Source organism: Brassica napus, chromosome A10 (genome assembly GCF_020379485.1).
Source record: "Brassica napus cultivar Da-Ae chromosome A10, Da-Ae, whole genome shotgun sequence".
Lineage (NCBI taxonomy): Eukaryota > Viridiplantae > Streptophyta > Magnoliopsida > Brassicales > Brassicaceae > Brassica > Brassica napus.
Genome location: NC_063443.1, coordinates 16,104,570 through 16,123,263, shown reverse-complemented (window position 1 = coordinate 16,123,263; position 18,694 = coordinate 16,104,570). Strand labels below are relative to the sequence as shown.

Below are 18,694 nucleotides of genomic sequence, written 5' to 3'. Positions count from 1 at the left end.
AAATGTTGGGAACATGATCAAACATCAGTTTCTAAATCATTTGTTACTAAATTTAAATTATTCTGAATAAATAAATAATATATAAATATCACTATAAGTATTTTATAATTCTATATTTAAATTTAAATTATTCTGAATAAATCATTTTATATTTGTCAACAAAAAATTAAAACTTAGGTTTAAGAAAAATGGAATAGAGTTAGTGGAATGGGAAAATATATTTCATAGCCATGAATGTGAAAAATAGACATTATTAATATGAGAAAAGGACAATAATTAATTTATTTGTTTTTCCTTTCTTGGACTAAAAACGCATTAGTACCAGTTGAAGATAATTTAACAATATTTCGTTTTTTTTGTTTAAACAAAAAAACATAGTACTGTTAGGTCGGATAAGACTACGATTGGAGATATCGTGAGAACCATATAATATCACTCTTTCGTACTGCGCTATTGTGTTTCTTGATATTTTTTATTTTTTACATTTGTTTGATTTAATACATTTTCACAATTTTCTGCTCCATTGTGTGTGAATCAACATGGAGAAGAGAGAATAGTCTACTCCAGGTGAGTTTAAAGTCCTGCGTAAGTTTCGTTTGCTTTTCTGATTATCTTTACTTGTTTCAACAAAATAAAAAATTTAAAACTATACTTATCACAGAAACAACAAGGTTTCCGATTGAATATTCTTGTATTGAAACTTCGTTTGTAATTTCTAGACCTTCGTCACGACTCACACGAATCCCAGCTAAATAGTTTTGTATTGGTTGACCAACAAAAAAATATATAAAGTGAACTATCAATGGGGTCTTTGTGTATGAATATTATTTTCTTCAACAGAAGTTTCAACTTAATTTGGAAGAACAATGCATAAAGAAATTTCTTGTCGATTTTCCCTTAATTTCTCCACGTTTTCCTGTGTTGATCCTTATATTTTATTCCACAAGTCGCAGAATGTTGACGGTCGAATACTTGGCTACATGATAAATGGCTACCAAAAACTTATCTCAAATTATTTTAAATAAATAAATACTTTCGTAATTTTACAAGCGTGGATATGTCAAAGTGTCAAACCAAACTGAAAAATCAAAATTTATTGAATTCTTTTTATAAAAAAATATCAACTAAACATATGTATATGACAAAAAAACATATGTGAAACACCTTCTAACGATTGATCTTAAGAATTGTCGCTGACCATGAATTCTCAGATGCCTAAGATTCGTATCATTAACGTTCATTCCACATTGTTAAGTCTATACAATGGTCCTTAATTAGAACCCCCAGGAATTAGTTAAGCTGTATCTTTCCATGTAACTTCAATTATATTGTCTTTGACAAAATCAGTTTCTTGTCATATTCCTGAAGTTTCTATATCATTACTCTTCTCATACACTACACGTACGTATATAATATGGCATGGAATCGTTCACACGGTGAGGTCTAAGTCGTCTAATCAATTAAACATATCGATCAAGTTGTGCTTTTCACTTACGACTTTTCTATAGTTAATCATCTAAACAATGACCCCAAACTTCCAATACTTTTGCTATATATAGGACTTAAGCATTCACTTTTTATCATATCATCAACAAAAAATCATACCCAACAAAAAAACATTCACTCTCTATCTTCATATCAAATAGAGAGAACCAAAAATGAAGCCAATCTCCAACAACGACGAAACATGGGATGCGACGCTGAAGGATTTAACGTCCAACGTGAAGGAGATACAAGACAATGTGTTGGAGGAGATAATCACACCTAACCTAAAAACAGAGTACCTCCAACGTTTTAACATGGATAGGTTCGATAAAAAGCTCTTCAAGAAGAACGTACCGGTCGTGTCCTATGAAGATATTAAGCCTGATATCGACCGTGTCGTTAATGGAGAGTCGTCAGATGTCATATCTGCTCGCCCTATTACGGGTTTCTTGCTAAGGTACAAACGAAACTCTCTCTAGCCTCTACTAATTATCTTGGTTCTTGTAAAACTAATTTCTTGAATTCTATTTTTGTATAGTTCGGGAACTTCAGGAGGAGCACAAAAGATGATGCCATGGAACAACAAGTACTTGGACAATTTAACATTTGCATACGATCTTCGTATGCATGTTATAACCAAGTAAGTCAAATACTGTATTTGAAAGATTGAAATATTGATTTAAAAAAAAATTCATGTATATTAAAAAGAATTAAATTTTGTTATAATAAAGTGTATCAACTAAGTATTAATTAAAATCCAAACATCAATTTTTCAAATATAAACAAAAAAACTAAAACATCATTATTTTAAGTACTAGTTTTTTCTTGTATTGTTTTAACCATTATCTATGATCAGACCAATAATGATGATTTTTTTGGTTCTGTCTAGGCATGTGAAAGGCTTGGAGGAAGGAAAAGGGATGATGTTTCTCTTCACTAAACAAGAAACCAAGACTCCTTCTGGCTTACTCGCTCGAGTCGCAACCAGCAGCTACTTCAAGAGCGACTATTTCACGAACCGACCATCCAACTGGTACTACTCGTACACAAGCCCTGATGAAGTCATCTTATGTTCCAACAACACACAAAGTCTCTACTGCCATTTGCTATGCGGCTTGCTCCAACGCGACGAGGTTGTGAGAATGGGTTCCATCTTCGCTTCAGTCATGGTCCGAGCAATCAAGTTCCTCGAAACTTACTGGGAAGAGTTGTGTTCAAACATCAGATCAGGCCGTCTCAGCGAGTGGATCACGGACCTCGGTTGTCGTAGTTCAGTGTCTTTGGTCCTTGGTGGACCACGTCCTGACTTGGCAGACACGATTGAGACTATCTGCAACCAGAGTTCTTGGAAAGGTATAGTCACAAGAATCTGGCCCAACACTAAGTATATTGAGACCGTTGTTACGGGTTCAATGGGACAGTATGTTCCCACGTTGAACTACTATTGCAGCGACTTGCCTCTCGTGTCAACGACTTACGGCTCTTCGGAGACTACGTTCGGGATCAATGTAGATCCTCTGTGCAAACCTGAAGATGTTTCTTATGCGTTCATGCCTAACATGTCTTACTTTGAGTTCATAACGATGGATGGAGAGAAACGTGATGTGGTCGACCTTCATGATGTGAAAGTTGGGTGCACTTATGAACCTGTCGTCACAAACTTCGCCGGTGAGTTTAAAAACCATAATGACTTAAAAATATATTGATAAAAAAAATGACTTTAAAATATATTTAAATCTTTTTTTCTTATGGTTTGTTTTATTTTATTTTACAGGATTGTATAGAATGAGAGTGGGAGATGTTCTCTTGGTGACTGGTTTTTACAACAATGCACCTCAGTTTAGGTTTGTAAGAAGAGAGAACGTCGTCTTGAGCATCGATTCAGACAAAACCAACGAGGAAGATCTATTTAAGGCAGTGAGTCAAGCTAAGCTTGTTCTTGATTCGTCAGATCTCTTTCTTGAAGACTTCACCAGCTATGCGGACACCTCAACATTTCCTGGTCATTACGTGCTTTATGTGGAAGTAAAGGCCAAAGGGGGGAACAATCATTTGGAACTCAATGAAGAGGTGTTCTCCAAGTGTTGTTCAGTGATGGAGGATTCGCTTGACAATGTTTACAAGAGATGTAGGTTCAAAGATGGATCAGTGGGGCCTTTGGAGATAAGAGTGGTGGATAAAGGGACGTTTGAGTCTCTCATGGACTTTTTTATCAACCAAGGTGCTTCCACTGGTCAGTACAAGACTCCTAGATGCATTAAATCAGGAAAGGCTTTAGAGCTCATGGAGGATCGTGTGGTTGCCAAATTCTTTAGTTCTTGAAATCAGGTTAGCAGCCAATAAACATACATGTGCATGTGCTGTGTAGAAAGCTTTCTGAATTTTTTTGATTAATGCCTTATTTGAAATTCATCTGTAAAATTTGGAACACAATAATGCAAACTTTGACAATTTCCAAGTCTATTTTACTCGAGAAAACAGAGCATTCTATGAAACAGAGTGGTTGCAAACGGATATACATAGTAATGGGCTTACAAAAGCCCAAGAAAAGCCTAAAGAGGTTTTTTTTTTTTTTGAAACACCATTATATTAAATCAGAAACAGAGTTAGTTGACAGCCATAAAAGCTTCAACCTCTACCAAACAAAGTTTTGCCAGTCTATCAGCATTAACATTTTTCTCCCTAGGAATCCAAACAAAATTAATAACATCAAAAGAGCTAGCCAGCTCACAAATATCTGCTACAATTCCAAAGATTTCTGGCTTCTCACCACCCGCGTCGATGGCTTAGATTAGCTGTGACGAGTCCGATTCGCAGATCACCCTCCTTATACCTCTTTCTTTGCATCCAGCTAAGGCTTCCCTCATTGCTAGTCCCTCGGCCACCAGCGCTGATCCCACAAAACTCTCGTATCCTGTGAAGGAGACGGTTCCCGTTGCCTCTGTAATGGTCCAACCAAATCCAGCAAGCTTCGATTCTGCTTTCCAAGCGGCATCCGAGTTTAAAACACTACAGTTGGGGGGTCGGGGAGCCACCGGTGGCGCGCGCCGAGGTTTGTGCGTGGTCTTGGGTCCCTGAGCCTCTAGCCATTCTCTTGCAAGACTTAAGGCGTTTGTCACCGCCTCCTCTTCCGAGATCGCTTTTCCTTCAAATATAAGCTTATTACGCGCTGTCCAGAGTTGCCAAATGACCCAAGGATCTAATTCGGTAGCTATTCCGGTGGGGGGTAAACAGGTTTTTCCACACAGATCAAGCCAAACATCCCTTAATTCTATCAATCCACTATATTCAAAACCTATCGCAAAAGGAGTTAAAGCCCAGGTCTTCTTTGCAAAAGGGCAGTGAAATAAAAGGTGATTAATAGATTCTGGAGTTCCGCATCTCTTGCATAGGAGGTCTGCTGGGATATGTCGAGCTACAAGGACCTCTCCAACTGGTATGGCGTTATGAAACACTCTCCATAGGAACATTTTGGTTTTTGGTGAGGTTTGTAGGTTCCAAACACACTTGAACCAGTCTATGTCCTCTCTTTCTTCCACGGGCAAACCTGCCTCATTGCGTAGCTTAATCGCAGTATGGTAGCCAGATTTAGTCGAGTATTCTCCCGTACTTGTTCCCAACCAGATCAACTTATCTGGGACTCCTGCTCGGCTAGGTTTGATGCTTCTTATAGTTGTCTCCCATTGTGGGAAGGTTTCCCTGACTTTCTCCACGTTCCACTCACGGGTGTCTTCCTGTAGCAAATCCGCTACCGTGATGTGTGCTGAGGCTTCGGGTGCAGGGCCAATGGGTACTAGTTTCTCAGTTACGCTTAACCATGGCTCGTTCCAAGCACTGATCGATCCACCATTTCCAACCACCCAGCCCATATTTTCTTTGAGTAAGTCTCTGCCTACTAGCACACCTCTCCACCCATGGGAAATAGCTTTTTTTTCCGGCACAGTTAAGAAGCTCTCTGTATCACAGTATTTTCCCATAAGGATTCTAGACAATAAGATATCCGGGTTATGTAGGATCCTCCAGCTTAGCTTTCCTAGGAAGGCGTCATTAAAGGCCAAAAAATCCCGAAAGCCTAGTCCGCCAATAGCTTTAGGTTCAGTCATCTTGTCCCAAGATGTCCAAGCCATTTTGTTCTGTCCTTCTTTGTCATCCCACCAGTACCTAGTAACGGCTGATTGGATCCGTTGACAGAGCGATACGGGGAGTTTGAAGCATGTCATGGCATGAGAAGGGATGGGAGACAGCACACTCTTCACCATAGTAAGTTTGCCCGCTTTGGACAAGAATCGGTTGGTCCAACTCTGAGCTTTCTGTCTGATCTTGTCGACAATGGAAGTGAAGAGATCCCTCTTTCTTCTTCCAAAATGTTCCGGCAAGCCTAGGTATTTTCCACTCCACCTTTGCTTTGAATATCCAGCTCGTTTTTGACTATCTCTTTTAGGCTTGCTGGGGTTCTTTTTGAGAAGGTTATAGACGATTTAGCTGCGTTTATAGTCTGACCAGACGCTTCCTCATATTGTTGGAGTATCCGTCGCAGCGCAGCGCTACTCTTTCTGTTTGCACGGGTGAAGAACATAGTGTCATCTGCAAAGAGGAGATGGTTGACCCGGGGGTATGCCCGTGCAACTCGAATTCCTTTGAGGGAACCTTCTTCGCTTGCCCTGTTACATAGGCCCGAGAGAACTTCACTACACAAGATGACATGCATCAACCTGGCCTAAAGAGGTTTGAAGTGAAACCTAAGCTACTTCTTTAGAAAAGCATAACAAAATGACATGCATCAACCTGGGCTATTTTTGTTTTTGCAAGTGTACTCTTAGAGGAAAATGAAAATAAAAGGTTTATAAGAAGAACGAAAAATTTGATATCATTTTCAAACTGTTTGCTATCCAATTTTAACAAATCTTGATAATAATAAATATCAAAAATCAATATCACATAAAAATTTATATATGTTCATATTTACATATTTTTGGACAACATGTTCATGTTTACATCTATGTTAAAGCTTTCATAATTCTTACATCTATTAATCGTACAACTTTTATATAAAATAAAAAATAAAAATACCAACTAGTATCCGCACTCATTCCTAATTTGTGCGTGACACTGCTGCCAAAACATGCGAAGTAAGATCACAAAATAAAGATCGCAAAAAGGAGAAAAAGAGAACTATGAACTCAACGAACGGTCCCACCCGCACCATTCCAAAGTTTTTACTTGTTATTATCATATAGCTATATTATATTATATCATTTTTCTTGTAAATCCTTCTATATATAAACCCTTTTCTCAACTCTACTTTCCTCATAACATCAATATATCTATATACAGAAAACCCTTAATTGTCCTCCCAACTTCCTCATCACCAAGTCAAGCTCCATGCTCTAATCATTCCTTTGACTCACATATAGGTGCTGTGCTTTTCTTACCGTGTGTGTGTGCGAACACATAGTTTGTTGTAAAACTGGATCGGAGGTATGGAAAGGAATCGGTTCCACCGGAAACGTCAGCGGCGGAGAATCCGTCTTGGAATGAGTCTGATGTCACCGCCATGATATCATCTCTCAGCCGTGCCATCGAGTATCCAGCAGCCGACGGGCAAGAAAGGTCAGACTCTCCGGTCAAACAAGAGCTTAGTAAGTCGGATCAACTACAACAAGACCAAGGTAGTAACTAGTTCCATATTTAAATACCATAATTATCTTCACCATATGTCTCTAATAATTAACAGATTTATCGTTTTAGCTAGTGATGTTATTAATGATACGTTAAGTAACTAAAGACTTGCTATTAATTGAATTAGGAGGAAAGGACTTTGTATATATAGGTTAGGTTTAAGTTCAATTCATATGCATTTAGTTTACGTAACGAACTTTCCTTCTGTCTTGGATTGAACCACCGATCAGTTTACTACTACTACGTGTCTATTCTTTAATACATCTAGATTTTGTTTCTATTCAAAGTACAAGTTAGGTAATATTTTATTAAGGTTTTAACTCGTCAAACATATAGTCTACATATGGCTTCTTACCTAACTCGTTACGAGTATTTTTTGACCACGCACGTTCCTTTGTTACTAAATTGTCTTTAATTGTTCTCCATCAACTTTATGCGTGTCATTTATCAATATTTTGAAGTATTCCAACATGACTAACTTGTTTTTCAGGTCGTTAAAAAGCGAAATATGCCATATTCAGAAGTAGTAATCAAAAATGAAGTCTTAGTTTATATTGAGTGGGTTTTCATAACATCACATTTTCTTCTTTGATTGTTGAGTTACGTTTACATGTGTCGACATCCTGTATGCACAAAAATGCAACCGAAAGTAATCATACATAGAAACAAATAAACCCGTGTTTTCTTTCTAGCGCGAAATTCAGTTGATTGACATTTTCTTTTATGAATAAATCTTTAGTTGATTACTAATAAGTCCTTGCTCAATTTTATTAGTTTTCTGCGAATTCTTAATGTCGATGCATGTAGAGGTTTGAATCTTTGAATATTTGGCTTGTCTGAGACAAGATGTGAGAAGAGTATTTTTGCTGGTTTGTGTAACTGAGAAAGTAATGAAATAGAATTTTGGGTATATGTAGCTGGATTGAATCTGTTGATAGAGTTCCATCTTGAAGATGGTTAAATATAGTAAGACGATTCAAGCTTTGATTTCGGTCCACTCGAATATATCTATCCAGTCATTGAGCATATAAATAAACCCGATATATACTTAAATTTCAAGTTGAGTCAGTTATAACAAATTACGGCCTCTATATATATATTATTCCAATCCAAATTAAATAACATTTGAAATGTAATTTTTTAGAAGAAAAGTATATAGTATATTGTGCAAAGTTCCATAATCTACATGATTGATGCATCCAATTATAGTATTTTATGCATCATCTTTCGTTAATTAGACATAATCATTTTTTGTTCCTTTCAGGTAATAAACAGTTAAACTATTTCTCTCTCTTTTTTTCTTTGCCTTCAGTAATAGATGAATTCATATGTACTTACGTAGTATCTTCTTATGCATGTAGAATTCGTATGCGAACATTCTTTTTGTTTCTTTGTGTTACTTTCATGCAATAACTTTTTGCTTGTGACATATTCTTCAAGATCAACCAAGAAGAAAACACTATAGAGGGGTCAGGCAGCGACCATGGGGAAAATGGGCGGCCGAGATCCGTGACCCGAAGAAAGCAGCCCGTGTCTGGCTCGGGACTTTTGAGACAGCAGAGGAAGCCGCTTTCGCCTACGACCGAGCCGCCCTCAAATTCAAAGGCACCAAGGCTAAGCTAAACTTCCCTGAACACCTACAAGGTCCCTCGACCACAACCTATGTCTCATCTCAATCAGGAATTGATCATGTTCCAAGAGGAGGTAGTGAATTAATGAACTCACCTCCTCCTCTTCCTACTACGTGGCCAACGAATTATAACCAGGACATACTTCAATACGCTCAGTTGCTTACGAGTAACAATGACGCTGACTTATCGTACTACACGTCAAGTCTCTTAAGTCAGCAGCAACAGCCTTTCTCAACGCCTTCGTCTTCTTCTTCCTCGTTGAGTTCACAACAGCAGCAACAACTTCACCAGCAGCGTGAAGAGGAGAAGAACTATGGTTACCACTATTATAACTACCCAAGAGAATAATCTTAATTATTGTTGTTGGTCGAATTAGTCTCATAAATTATAATCATTACCATATTTTCGTTTGAATTGTTATTTTGGTTATTTCTGATAATGGCGGCAAGGAGGTGGCACCGGAAATTTGCATGTCCTTTGTTCCGTAACATCCTGTTTTTTTATCTTAATTGTTATGTCTATTTTTGGATAAACTATCTGACGAAAAGCTCTATATGCATTGAGAAGATCGGCCAAACAATTTATTTTGGTGTAAGAGTGCTCAAAACAATCACAGATGATCACTACGAATATCGCAATACTAATCATTTAAAGAACAAAAAAACGTGTTCAACTGTACACGCGAGCCTTTAATTAGTTAATCTTTCCATACTCATGTGTCTCCTTGTGTGCATGCATCTATCTATCTATACATGAATCGTTCGGTCGCTTTTATTTGAAATTTATGTTTTTATATATTTATTGATACATGTGAGAGTAGGACAAGCAAATTCGGTGTTAAGACTAAGACCGGGCTTGGCCCACCATAGATTGTACTTTAAACACCGTGTATCTTTTATTATTCTGCCTCGAGTTTGATTGGCCTTCCTCGTGATCCGTCTCAGAATATTTTCTGCATATGTTCCTTACACTATTTCGTTTCATAAAATAATACTATTAGAAAACTAAACATACTGCATACTCTTTTCTATAAATCAATAAACACTGTTTTCTGAATAAAATATTTCGTCCGCTTATAATATAGATTCCGGAAAGCATTTAATAAAATATAATTGGTTCACGTCACATTCCTTGTTTAGAAATTCAGAGGTTACTCTTTTTCGTATAAAAAGTTACTATGGAATATTTTTCGTATAAAATATAATTGGTTCACGTCACATTCATTTAATCTATGGAATAGTCTTTTTAACAGTCATTTAAATCGGCGTACTAGCTAGATACTTCAGAAAATGAGTCAAGTTCGAAGATGGGAAAATTAAAAAAAAAAAAATATTTTTTTGAACGAATTAAGAAGACAATTAATTATGTTTTGGTTTCTAATCAAAAGAGATACGCATGCCTAGACTAGTTACTTCCTTTTCTTGCGGTTCTTTTCGGGGTGGTCTATTATTCTAAAATATTTTGAGTGGGTTTATAATTGATACTCCTATATGAGATTAGAGGAGATGATGTAGAAAGATCACTAAAGAGCTTCTTGAGAGTTACGCATGCGCAAAGCGCAAAGGGAAAATGGACCCATCCAACTTGGCTACGTCAAGTGTATTATTTTGGGGGCCATATTCCAGATCCCATGACCCAGTCTAATCATCTGTCAATACCAAAATAATTTTTTCACTTTTTTTTTGTCAACAGATCAATTCGTCACTATACAACACAAAATTTTCACATACATACTTCTTAACTCGATTACTCTGTCGTAGCTATAAATTCATTTTCACACACATTTTTTTTACTAATCTAGGATATCTAAAAACTATGAAAAACTCTGACTAATCTCTAAAAGAAGGTGCAATTCACGAATTGACACTTTTTCAGGGTTTGAACATATGTCTTTTTGAAATCCGTTTACCACTAGATCATTCTTATGTAGTTTTCACACACAATCTTTAAAGAATGTTAGTGTCATTTAAGATAATGGATTTACGCATCTGCACTAAAATAAAACTGTACCAAATGTTGTTATCTTATATCAAACACAAAGTTCTACATTTTTGGACAAAATGTTCCTAATAGTTTTTGATCTTGTCACTATAAGAATACATTTGTTTATGTCAAATATATTTTCACCGCTCTAATTAATCGTCTTGTTTCATCCCCTAAATAGTTGTAAAATTACGATCACCTTACTCTTGTTTCTTTTAGTTGCAATTTAAGGGGTTGACATACTTGTATTACTTTCAGGAAAGTGATTTAATCAACAAGAAATAATCAAGAGCTATCACCATACTTGTATTTTTTAAAGCCATAATACCCAAGAAATAATCAACAACGAGAGAAGTTGAAAATGAGATATATGAAGTTCCGAATCTTTCTTTCTATATTCTATCTAACTTTTTCAAGAGCTATCATTTTATGATTTTGACATGGACGTACGGTATATCTATGACAAGATACTTTTACCAGGCTTTCGGCTTCAGAAATTTCAAAATATGCGGCTGCTTTCCGTTGATTCAGTATAGATGGAACTTCCCCAGATACAGTAGTGATGATCTTGACATGCACACATGAAGATTGCAATCTCTTGTGTGGATTGATAGATCATCACTCATGCATGTACGTGTATTTTACTGCTTTGTATATTTTATCTCAATAATATATACCCCATTTATTTATTTAATTTTTCCTGAACGACTAGTCGTTAACTTTCATTTTTAGTTGCAAGTAAACGAACCATAACTAACTAGACGAACCATAGGCAAGCTTTTATGGTTTTACAAAGAGTCAACCTATTAAGCAGTTCTAGATATTAAAATTGTGTAAATATGATTATTTTTTAGTTAGCATAAAAAATGATTTAAAAAAAAAAGAAAATGTATGGTTGGGAATAACTTAGTTATTATATATGTACAACAAGCTATGCTAACCATACCTACTGGTGCTGTTCGAAAGATATTCCGAGATGAACCCAAATCAACATCGATCCGTTCCCACACTGATCCGATTAAATCGTCTATATCGGGATATTATAGATATGAATGTCATCTCGAAAAACCAAGTTACAATTTTCACAATTAAATTTATACTAATTTCAAAATTAAAATAGAAAATATTTAAATTAACTCATTTATTACCGATTTTTTTTTTTGGTAATCATTTATTACCGATTTCAAAACTCATTTTCGTTACATGCAAATAACCTCAATTTATTTGAAAGTTTTGTAACATTAAAGACAAGTTTTGATGTCGTTTACCTTGTGTGTGGGGTCTGTTTCGTAGCCTCGTAGCAATCAAAACATAAGATAATTGCTATGAGTGAGTTCTATACTTTATAGAATGGTCCCAACTCCCAATTGCCTGTTTAAAAAAAAAATATTTATTTGGGACTTTTAATTGCACTATATAGAAAAATATAGCTCTATGCGTATAGAATTATTTCATGGTAATATTTTGTCTAGTTGGTATATACCTACGTATTCTTTTCTTTGTCAAGTCTTGTACCTGAGAAGCGAAATTTGCTAGATACATGCATGCAAGAAAGGGGAATAGCCAATACAAGCTCCACCAAAGTCCTTTACACAAAAAGCCTTAAGCCACTTTACATAAAAGCCTTTTTATTTACCGAAGTCCAAGATGAGTTTATTTTAAGCCTTTACATACGTCCAAGATGAGTTTATCTTAAGCTTTACATAAGCACAAGATGAGTTTACATCTGGAAAACAGTACAAACGAAGCAAACGATTTATTGCAGAAACAACAAATACGAAACTGGAAGGGTGCTAAACTGAACTCATATCTAATTATCTATATTGAATTTTCCACAGTATACATAGTGAAACAACAAACTCTAAGAAAGGGTCTGCTAGATAATGTTGATGAACATACATGCTTGGATCAGTAAACTGTAACTTCATAATCTCTAAATACAAAAAGCAAAACACTTCTTCAGATTTTATGTCTCTTAATTATAGACCCATTCCGAAATGCAACTTGGCTCGCGATCTACTTCCATTTGATACCTTGCTAGAGTTTCTAATCTCTTCTTCTTCTTCCAGTTTTTTTCTCCTCGCAGCCTCTTCCTTCTGTCTCTGTATCAGCTCCAATTCTCTATACCTTTCCTCTTCTTTCCGTTGAAGTTCCAATGCTTCTCTCCTCTGAGACTCTTCAACCCTTCTACTATTCTCTTCTAACATCTTATCAAGCTCTTCTCTTTCTCTCCTAGCTTGTTCCTTCAAAATTAATTCCCCATTTCTTACTTTCAGTAAGCAGCCAGCAACTAGTTTCAAAACCCAAAAAAATAAAGCAGCAAAAATTGAACAACAAAGCAACTAGACTTACTTCCTTTCTTCTTGCCTCGTTTAGAGCAGACTGCTTCTCATTCTTCAGCTGTATTTCAACATCAAGAAGCATCTTTTCATAGGCTTCCTTAGTCCTCCTCTCTATTTCTTCTTTAACCTCTTCAGTGCTCATCCTTTCCTCCACATTTTTCCTCACTGCCTCCTCGATCCGCCGTGCTGTCTCTTCTTCTAGTCGTTTCAGCTCAGCTTCATGCTGCAATCTTAATTTACCATGAAAAAATAACGAGTTAAAAGTCAACACCTGTGTTTTAAAAGGCGATCGCCTTTTGCGCCAAGGCGCAAGGCGCACCGTGGCGATGGTCCCAGTGCCTCAGTCCTCTAAGGCGAGCCCTAGTTCCTCAAGGCGCTCGCCATGGTGCGCCATTGGCTTAAATATAAGCGCCTTGGTTCAAAGGCGCGCGTTTCCGTTAAAACACTACTTTGACGGAACCCTTAAAACATCTTGGAACTCTATCACTACTTTGTCGACCATTTAAATATCCTTAAAACATAATGCTTAGATCTTCAGTGTTTTAGGTTTTGTTGGATTTGATTAATTGAATTTAGTTTTTTTGTTTCAAGTTCTTTGTTTTGGTGTTTTGGGGTTTATATATGTGTACATAGCTGACTATATTAGTGTGCATGACTAACGTGTTGCTGACTATATTAGTGTGTATAAATAAGACAGTTTGGTGTAGCTGACTGTACTAGTGTTATATACGAGTCTACTCTATAACTATCCTCTGTATGTAACCATAGAAATAGTTACACGTCTGTAGCTAACACATACACTTCTAAGTTCTAACCTAAGAACATCTATCAATGCATATATAAGTTCTCTAAAGCTGTATATAACTAAACCACGTTTGAAAGCATTCTAACCATAAGGCGAGCGCCTTGTAGCGCCATGGCGCAAGGCGCATGGCTCCAACCTCCTCGCCTTAGAGCGCCATGCGCCATTTAAAACACAGGTCAACACTAGCCTGAGCAAGATTAACTTTTCAAAGTCAAATAATTTGCAACTTGCTCAAACGGATATGTTCGTTCATTTAAGATTACAACACATTCTACATACTCCATAGAAGCTACTGTAAGCTTAATTCAAATACTGTATACGGCTGTCCCAAAGCTGGGAAAGTATACAAGAACCTGAAAGACAAAACAGTTAATGAACATTTTACCTTGCCTTGGCTTCCTGTTCTTTCTTGGCAATTTTATGGTCTGAAGATGAGGGAGACAAGGAATTACTTCTATCCCTTTGGTGTTGCCTCGGCGTAGGAGATCTGCTTTTCCTGTGCCTGTAATAATATAATGAAGAAAAGATGTGTTTGAATCAGAGGAGCTTCTTCGATATTAGCATTAGTGCCTATAGAATGTTCTTTGCAAACACCAAAGTGAAAGAAGCTTACAAAGTAAGGCAATTTCTGAAACTGGTTCTATACATATTATTTTTGCTACATGAAACAGTTTATGACATAAGCTTGGTTAACACTCTGTAAATCCCTAAACCTAGTTCCCTAGACGACCGTAAGAATCGAGATTTGATTCTCGAGATATTGGAAAGTTGTTAATGAAGAAAAATTAATAGCGGACCTTGATGAATAAGGATCACGGCTGCGGTCTCGCCTGGTACGACGGCTGCTACGAAGAGGCGAGCGAGAGTAGCGTCGGCGGTGAGACGGCGACCTAGATCGCGAATCGTTTCGAGCCATACCCAAACCGGAATTTTATTGAGTGGTCAATGTAATGGAATCCTGAGCTTATGTCCTAAACAATTTATCGGTTCAATGTTTTTGCTTACTCGGACAAACGAACCGGTACAGAAAAGGAACCAACTTTGTTTCCGGTTCAGTTGCAACATTTTATCCAATTTAGTTTTCAATTAAAGATTTTTTTTTTCCTTCTCTTTTCTTCAGAGTTTCTAACGTTAAGAAAAAAAAATGTATGATGATAAAAAAAAAAGTATTAAAAAGATTGTTATGATTAAAAGAATATATTCTATTTTGTGCTACCATTCATAGAATCCTTCTAAAAATGGTTTATGATTAAAAAATATATTCTATTTTGTTCTACCATTTATAGAATCCTTCTAAAAATGGAATATATATTTGTACCACAAGATTTTTTGAATGGTCGTCCGTACTACATGGTTTAAAGTTTAAACCTATTTGTTTGTGTAACCACAAGGTGAGGGTAATGCATTGCTTGAAAAATTAATGAATGAGACAAAAGGTTACACTCACGGACCAAGTACTTTGAATGTGTCACTGATTTTCAATATCTCCGTTTGGTGCTGACCATTACGTATTAGGAACATCAAATCATGTTACCAAAGTTCGATCCGGCAAACCATAAAGCGTGCCTGTCTGTTCTTGAAGATGTGACCACCAACGCAAAGCAGATTCAAGATTCCGTATTGGAAGCTATACTTTCGCGTAATGCTAAAACCGAGTATCTTAGAGGTTTCCTCAAAGGTAAATTCGATAAGCAAAGCTTCAAGAAGAACCTACCAGTAATTACTTACGAAGATTATCGGTCTTATATTGATCGTATTGCCAATGGAGAGTCCTCTGATATAATCTGTGATCGACCCATCACCGTTCTCTTGGTCAGGTACCTTTTTTTGAATCTCCAACTCTATGCAGATTCAAGAGCAAAAAAAAATGTAAAGAGAGTTAAGGAAGCAATTGTTTTTTTTTTTGCAGCTCAGGTACTTCAGGAGGAGTTCCAAAATTGATACCTTTGACAGCAGAGGATATGGAACAGAGGAATTTGTTTGTATCTCTCTATAGACCTCTACCCTTCAAGTAATTAGTTTCTAACTCCAAATTTTGTCTTGTTTTATTATTTATAAAAAATTTTAAAAAAAATCTAAACTCGTTCTTGATATTGTTTGCAGGCACATCAAAGGGCTTAGTGAAGGAAAATCCCTATTGTTTTATTTTTTGACCAGAGAAAGTGAGACAGCCTCTAGAATACCTGTCAGGACTATGATCACTTGTGTTTTGAAAAGCGTGACCCCAGCCAACAAATTTATCTGGTAATTAAACCGTTCCTCCCGGTGAACACTCTCCTTACTGCTACTAGTGTTTCTTTATTGTGTTTGTTACATGATTTTATAGGGAGCGAATACAGATAAGCCCGATTGAGATTGCGACATGTCCAGACACTATCCAGAGCATGTACTGCCAACTGCTTTGTGGGCTTATACAACGAGGAAACGTATCTCGCCTTGGTGCACCATTTGCATCTTCCTTCCTTAAAGTAATCAACTTCTTGGGAGATCACTGGAGTGAGTTATGCTCCAACATAAAGACAGGCAGTGTCAGCCCCTGGATAAAAGACGCTCAATGTCTTTCCGGGATCAGTAAGTTCCTCTCCGCTCCAAATCCAGAACTAGCGAGCATTATCGAGAAAGAATGTAGTAAAACATCATGGGAGGCAATAGTGAGGAGACTATGGCCAAATGCAAAATGCATTGAAGCTGTAGTTACCGGATCCATGTCACAGTATATACCAATGCTAGAGTTCTATGGTGGTGGTCTTCCTGTGATTTCATTGTTTTATGGCAGCTCTGAATGTTTATTTGGTCTCAATGTAAATCCTCTGTGCAAGCCTTGTGATGTGTCTTACACCACCGTTCCAAGTATGGCATACTTCGAGTTCTTAGAGGTTAAGAAAGATCAAGAAGCTGGTCATGATCCCTTAGTGAACCCTGTGGTCATTGATCTTGTCGATGTTAAAGTTGGCCATGATTATGAACCTGTTGTCACAACTTTCTCTGGTAAGAACAGCACCAACTCATCGTTGTTCTTTTCTCTAATAATATCATTTAGAATCAAAATTGCATTTGAAAAAATAGAAATTGTTATTTTTACCTTTATATTAGGTGAATAAATAATAATTTATAGTTGTGTTCTATATTTTGAAAAATCATATTCTAGAAAAATTATATTAAAGTGAATTTCATCTACTAAAATAGTTTTTTTTTAAGTAGCAAAATACCGTAGAAATGGTAGATAAATGTTTTTTGAACATTTATTACCGTCTATGTTTGTAGAAAACGATAAAAGAAAAATAGACATTTAAATTATGTACTTAGCGTCACAAGTTTAGATTGTTTCTCACAAAATGTGTATATCTTACAGGTCTGTATAGGTACCGTTTGGGAGATGTTTTACGAGTAACGGGTTTTTACAACAACGCGCCACAATTTCATTTCGTGGGAAGAAATAAGGTTGTTCTGAGCATCGACATGGACAAGACCTACGAAGAAGATCTCCTCAATGCGGTTACAAACGCTAAGCTCCTCCTGGAGCCACATGACTTTGTGCTCATCGATTTCACTAGCCGCGTGGACTTCTCCTCGTACCCAGGACACTACGTGCTCTACTGGGAACTCGGGAGCAAAGTCAAGGACAAGAAGATCGAGCCCGAGCGGAAGGTTTTGGAGGAATGCTGCTTCACCGTTGAGGAGTGTCTAGACTCGGTGTACAGAAAAGGACGAAAGAATGATAAGAACATTGGACCACTTGAGATCAAGGTTGTTAGGAGAGGTGCGTTCGACGAGCTCATGAGCTTCTTCGTGTCTCGAGGTACTTCTGTGAGTCAGTACAAGACGCCGAGATCAGTGAAGAATGAAGAAGCCTTGAAGATATTGGAGGCGACCGTTGTTTCCAAGTCTTTCAGCCGGAAAGTTCCGTCTTGGGAGCTACATGAGCTGCATTCCAGTCGATAGTTAAAACCACCGTATTACTTCACGTGTGGAGGAATAATAAATAACAAATATGTAAATCGAATACAATAAGTCCATCACAGTCGTCGAGTTATGTTTTATAACTCGTCTTTTGTTTTTCTGTTGTAATTGATGATTTTTATAAAGAGAAATCCCATTGCTAAGAACCCTAATGACTACCGTATATTTTGAAAGAAAAAGTATGTGATTAGATTTCTTTATGAAAGAAAAAGTATTTATTTAATAGCATTATTTGAATTTCAGTTTCTACATTTCCTTTGTTTAATGTCTTCTGAATACATTTTCTGAATAGTTGCATTACTTGTTTAATGTTTTCTGAATAGTAGTTCTCTGTTTATTGCGGCTTTTAAACCCTGTCTCGATTGTATGATTGTATGTTTGTTGTGTGGTTTTTGCTTTGAACTCATGGGTGGTTTAGCTATCGGTTAGAGCATGTTCAATTCTGCTTTCATACTATCATACAAATAATTTGGGTAAACGACCTATTTCCACACACAAAGTATCATATAGCACCAGTTCCACACAATTTTTCAAGCGCGTCTTAGGTGCACACAATTTAACTATCGCAACCTATTTCCCCCATTTCGAAAGTTCGAAACACGAATCCACACAGACGAAGATTGGGCTTGGTTTATAACATTAACCGATATTAAACCTGATCGTATCGGTTTATATTGGTACAACCCGAACCAAACATAGATCCAACGACGAACCAAATAAAACCCGACCCGAATCCTACTAAAAATCTCCAAATCGTTTTATCCCGTAAGAACCCTAATTCTTAAAATCCAGAGACATAAGAGAAAGAG

General features: G+C 36.7%; 4 protein-coding genes across 6 annotated transcripts; 3 read left to right on the top strand and 1 right to left on the bottom strand.

Annotated features, from left to right (window-relative positions):
• The first annotated feature begins 343 nt into the window (after nucleotides 1-343).
• On the top strand, nucleotides 344-3,948 carry LOC106418215 (4-substituted benzoates-glutamate ligase GH3.12). 3 transcript variants are annotated; one of them, XM_022693568.2, is made up of 5 exons: nucleotides 344-567; nucleotides 1,647-1,942; nucleotides 2,024-2,125; nucleotides 2,375-3,153; nucleotides 3,260-3,948. In XM_022693568.2, exons 2-5 carry the CDS (start codon nucleotides 1,659-1,661, stop codon nucleotides 3,805-3,807), a joined length of 1,713 nt encoding a protein of 570 aa, XP_022549289.1. In that variant the 5' UTR covers nucleotides 344-567; nucleotides 1,647-1,658; the 3' UTR covers nucleotides 3,808-3,948. The 3 variants fall into 3 exon arrangements, with proteins under 3 accessions (XP_022549289.1, XP_013714332.2, XP_048598316.1); XM_048742359.1 differs by having other exon boundaries at nucleotides 457-585; XM_013858878.3 differs by having other exon boundaries at nucleotides 398-1,942.
• A 2,761-nt stretch (nucleotides 3,949-6,709) lies between these two features.
• Nucleotides 6,710-9,361, top strand: LOC111201490 (ethylene-responsive transcription factor ERF113). Its single transcript, XM_022693567.2, has 2 exons — nucleotides 6,710-7,154; nucleotides 8,605-9,361. Exons 1-2 carry the CDS (start codon nucleotides 7,040-7,042, stop codon nucleotides 9,141-9,143), a joined length of 654 nt encoding a protein of 217 aa, XP_022549288.1. The 5' UTR covers nucleotides 6,710-7,039; the 3' UTR covers nucleotides 9,144-9,361.
• Nucleotides 9,362-12,572: 3,211 nt separating this feature from the next.
• Nucleotides 12,573-14,907, bottom strand: LOC111201489 (uncharacterized protein At1g10890). Its single transcript, XM_022693566.2, has 4 exons — nucleotides 14,723-14,907; nucleotides 14,311-14,427; nucleotides 13,131-13,350; nucleotides 12,573-13,021 (listed from the first exon to the last, which is right to left on the bottom strand). The coding sequence occupies exons 1-4, from the start codon at nucleotides 14,839-14,841 to the stop codon at nucleotides 12,758-12,760; spliced, it is 720 nt and encodes a 239-aa protein (XP_022549287.1). The 5' UTR covers nucleotides 14,842-14,907; the 3' UTR covers nucleotides 12,573-12,757.
• A 217-nt stretch (nucleotides 14,908-15,124) lies between these two features.
• On the top strand, nucleotides 15,125-18,673 carry LOC111201332 (indole-3-acetic acid-amido synthetase GH3.15-like). Its single transcript, XM_022693039.2, has 5 exons — nucleotides 15,125-15,742; nucleotides 15,835-15,936; nucleotides 16,029-16,169; nucleotides 16,252-16,913; nucleotides 17,278-18,673. The coding sequence occupies exons 1-5, from the start codon at nucleotides 15,453-15,455 to the stop codon at nucleotides 17,865-17,867; spliced, it is 1,785 nt and encodes a 594-aa protein (XP_022548760.1). The 5' UTR covers nucleotides 15,125-15,452; the 3' UTR covers nucleotides 17,868-18,673.
• The last annotated feature ends 21 nt before the right edge of the window (nucleotides 18,674-18,694 follow it).

Coding starts and splice junctions, on each gene's coding strand:
- LOC111201489 (XM_022693566.2), bottom strand. CDS start 14,841: ATGGCTCGAAACGATTCGCGATCTAGGTCGCCGTCTCACCGCCGACGC. Junction 14,428..14,722: donor CGTGATCCTTATTCATCAAG/GTCCGCTATTAA, acceptor ATATTATTACAG/GCACAGGAAAAGCAGATCTC. Junction 13,351..14,310: donor GAACAGGAAGCCAAGGCAAG/GTAAAATGTTCA, acceptor TGGTAAATTAAG/ATTGCAGCATGAAGCTGAGC.
- LOC106418215 (XM_022693568.2), top strand. CDS start 1,659: ATGAAGCCAATCTCCAACAACGACGAAACATGGGATGCGACGCTGAAG. Junction 1,943..2,023: donor ATTACGGGTTTCTTGCTAAG/GTACAAACGAAA, acceptor ATTTTTGTATAG/TTCGGGAACTTCAGGAGGAG. Junction 2,126..2,374: donor CGTATGCATGTTATAACCAA/GTAAGTCAAATA, acceptor GGTTCTGTCTAG/GCATGTGAAAGGCTTGGAGG.
- LOC111201490 (XM_022693567.2), top strand. CDS start 7,040: ATGATATCATCTCTCAGCCGTGCCATCGAGTATCCAGCAGCCGACGGG. Junction 7,155..8,604: donor TCAACTACAACAAGACCAAG/GTAGTAACTAGT, acceptor ATATTCTTCAAG/ATCAACCAAGAAGAAAACAC.
- LOC111201332 (XM_022693039.2), top strand. CDS start 15,453: ATGTTACCAAAGTTCGATCCGGCAAACCATAAAGCGTGCCTGTCTGTT. Junction 15,743..15,834: donor ATCACCGTTCTCTTGGTCAG/GTACCTTTTTTT, acceptor TTTTTTTTGCAG/CTCAGGTACTTCAGGAGGAG. Junction 16,914..17,277: donor TGTTGTCACAACTTTCTCTG/GTAAGAACAGCA, acceptor TATATCTTACAG/GTCTGTATAGGTACCGTTTG.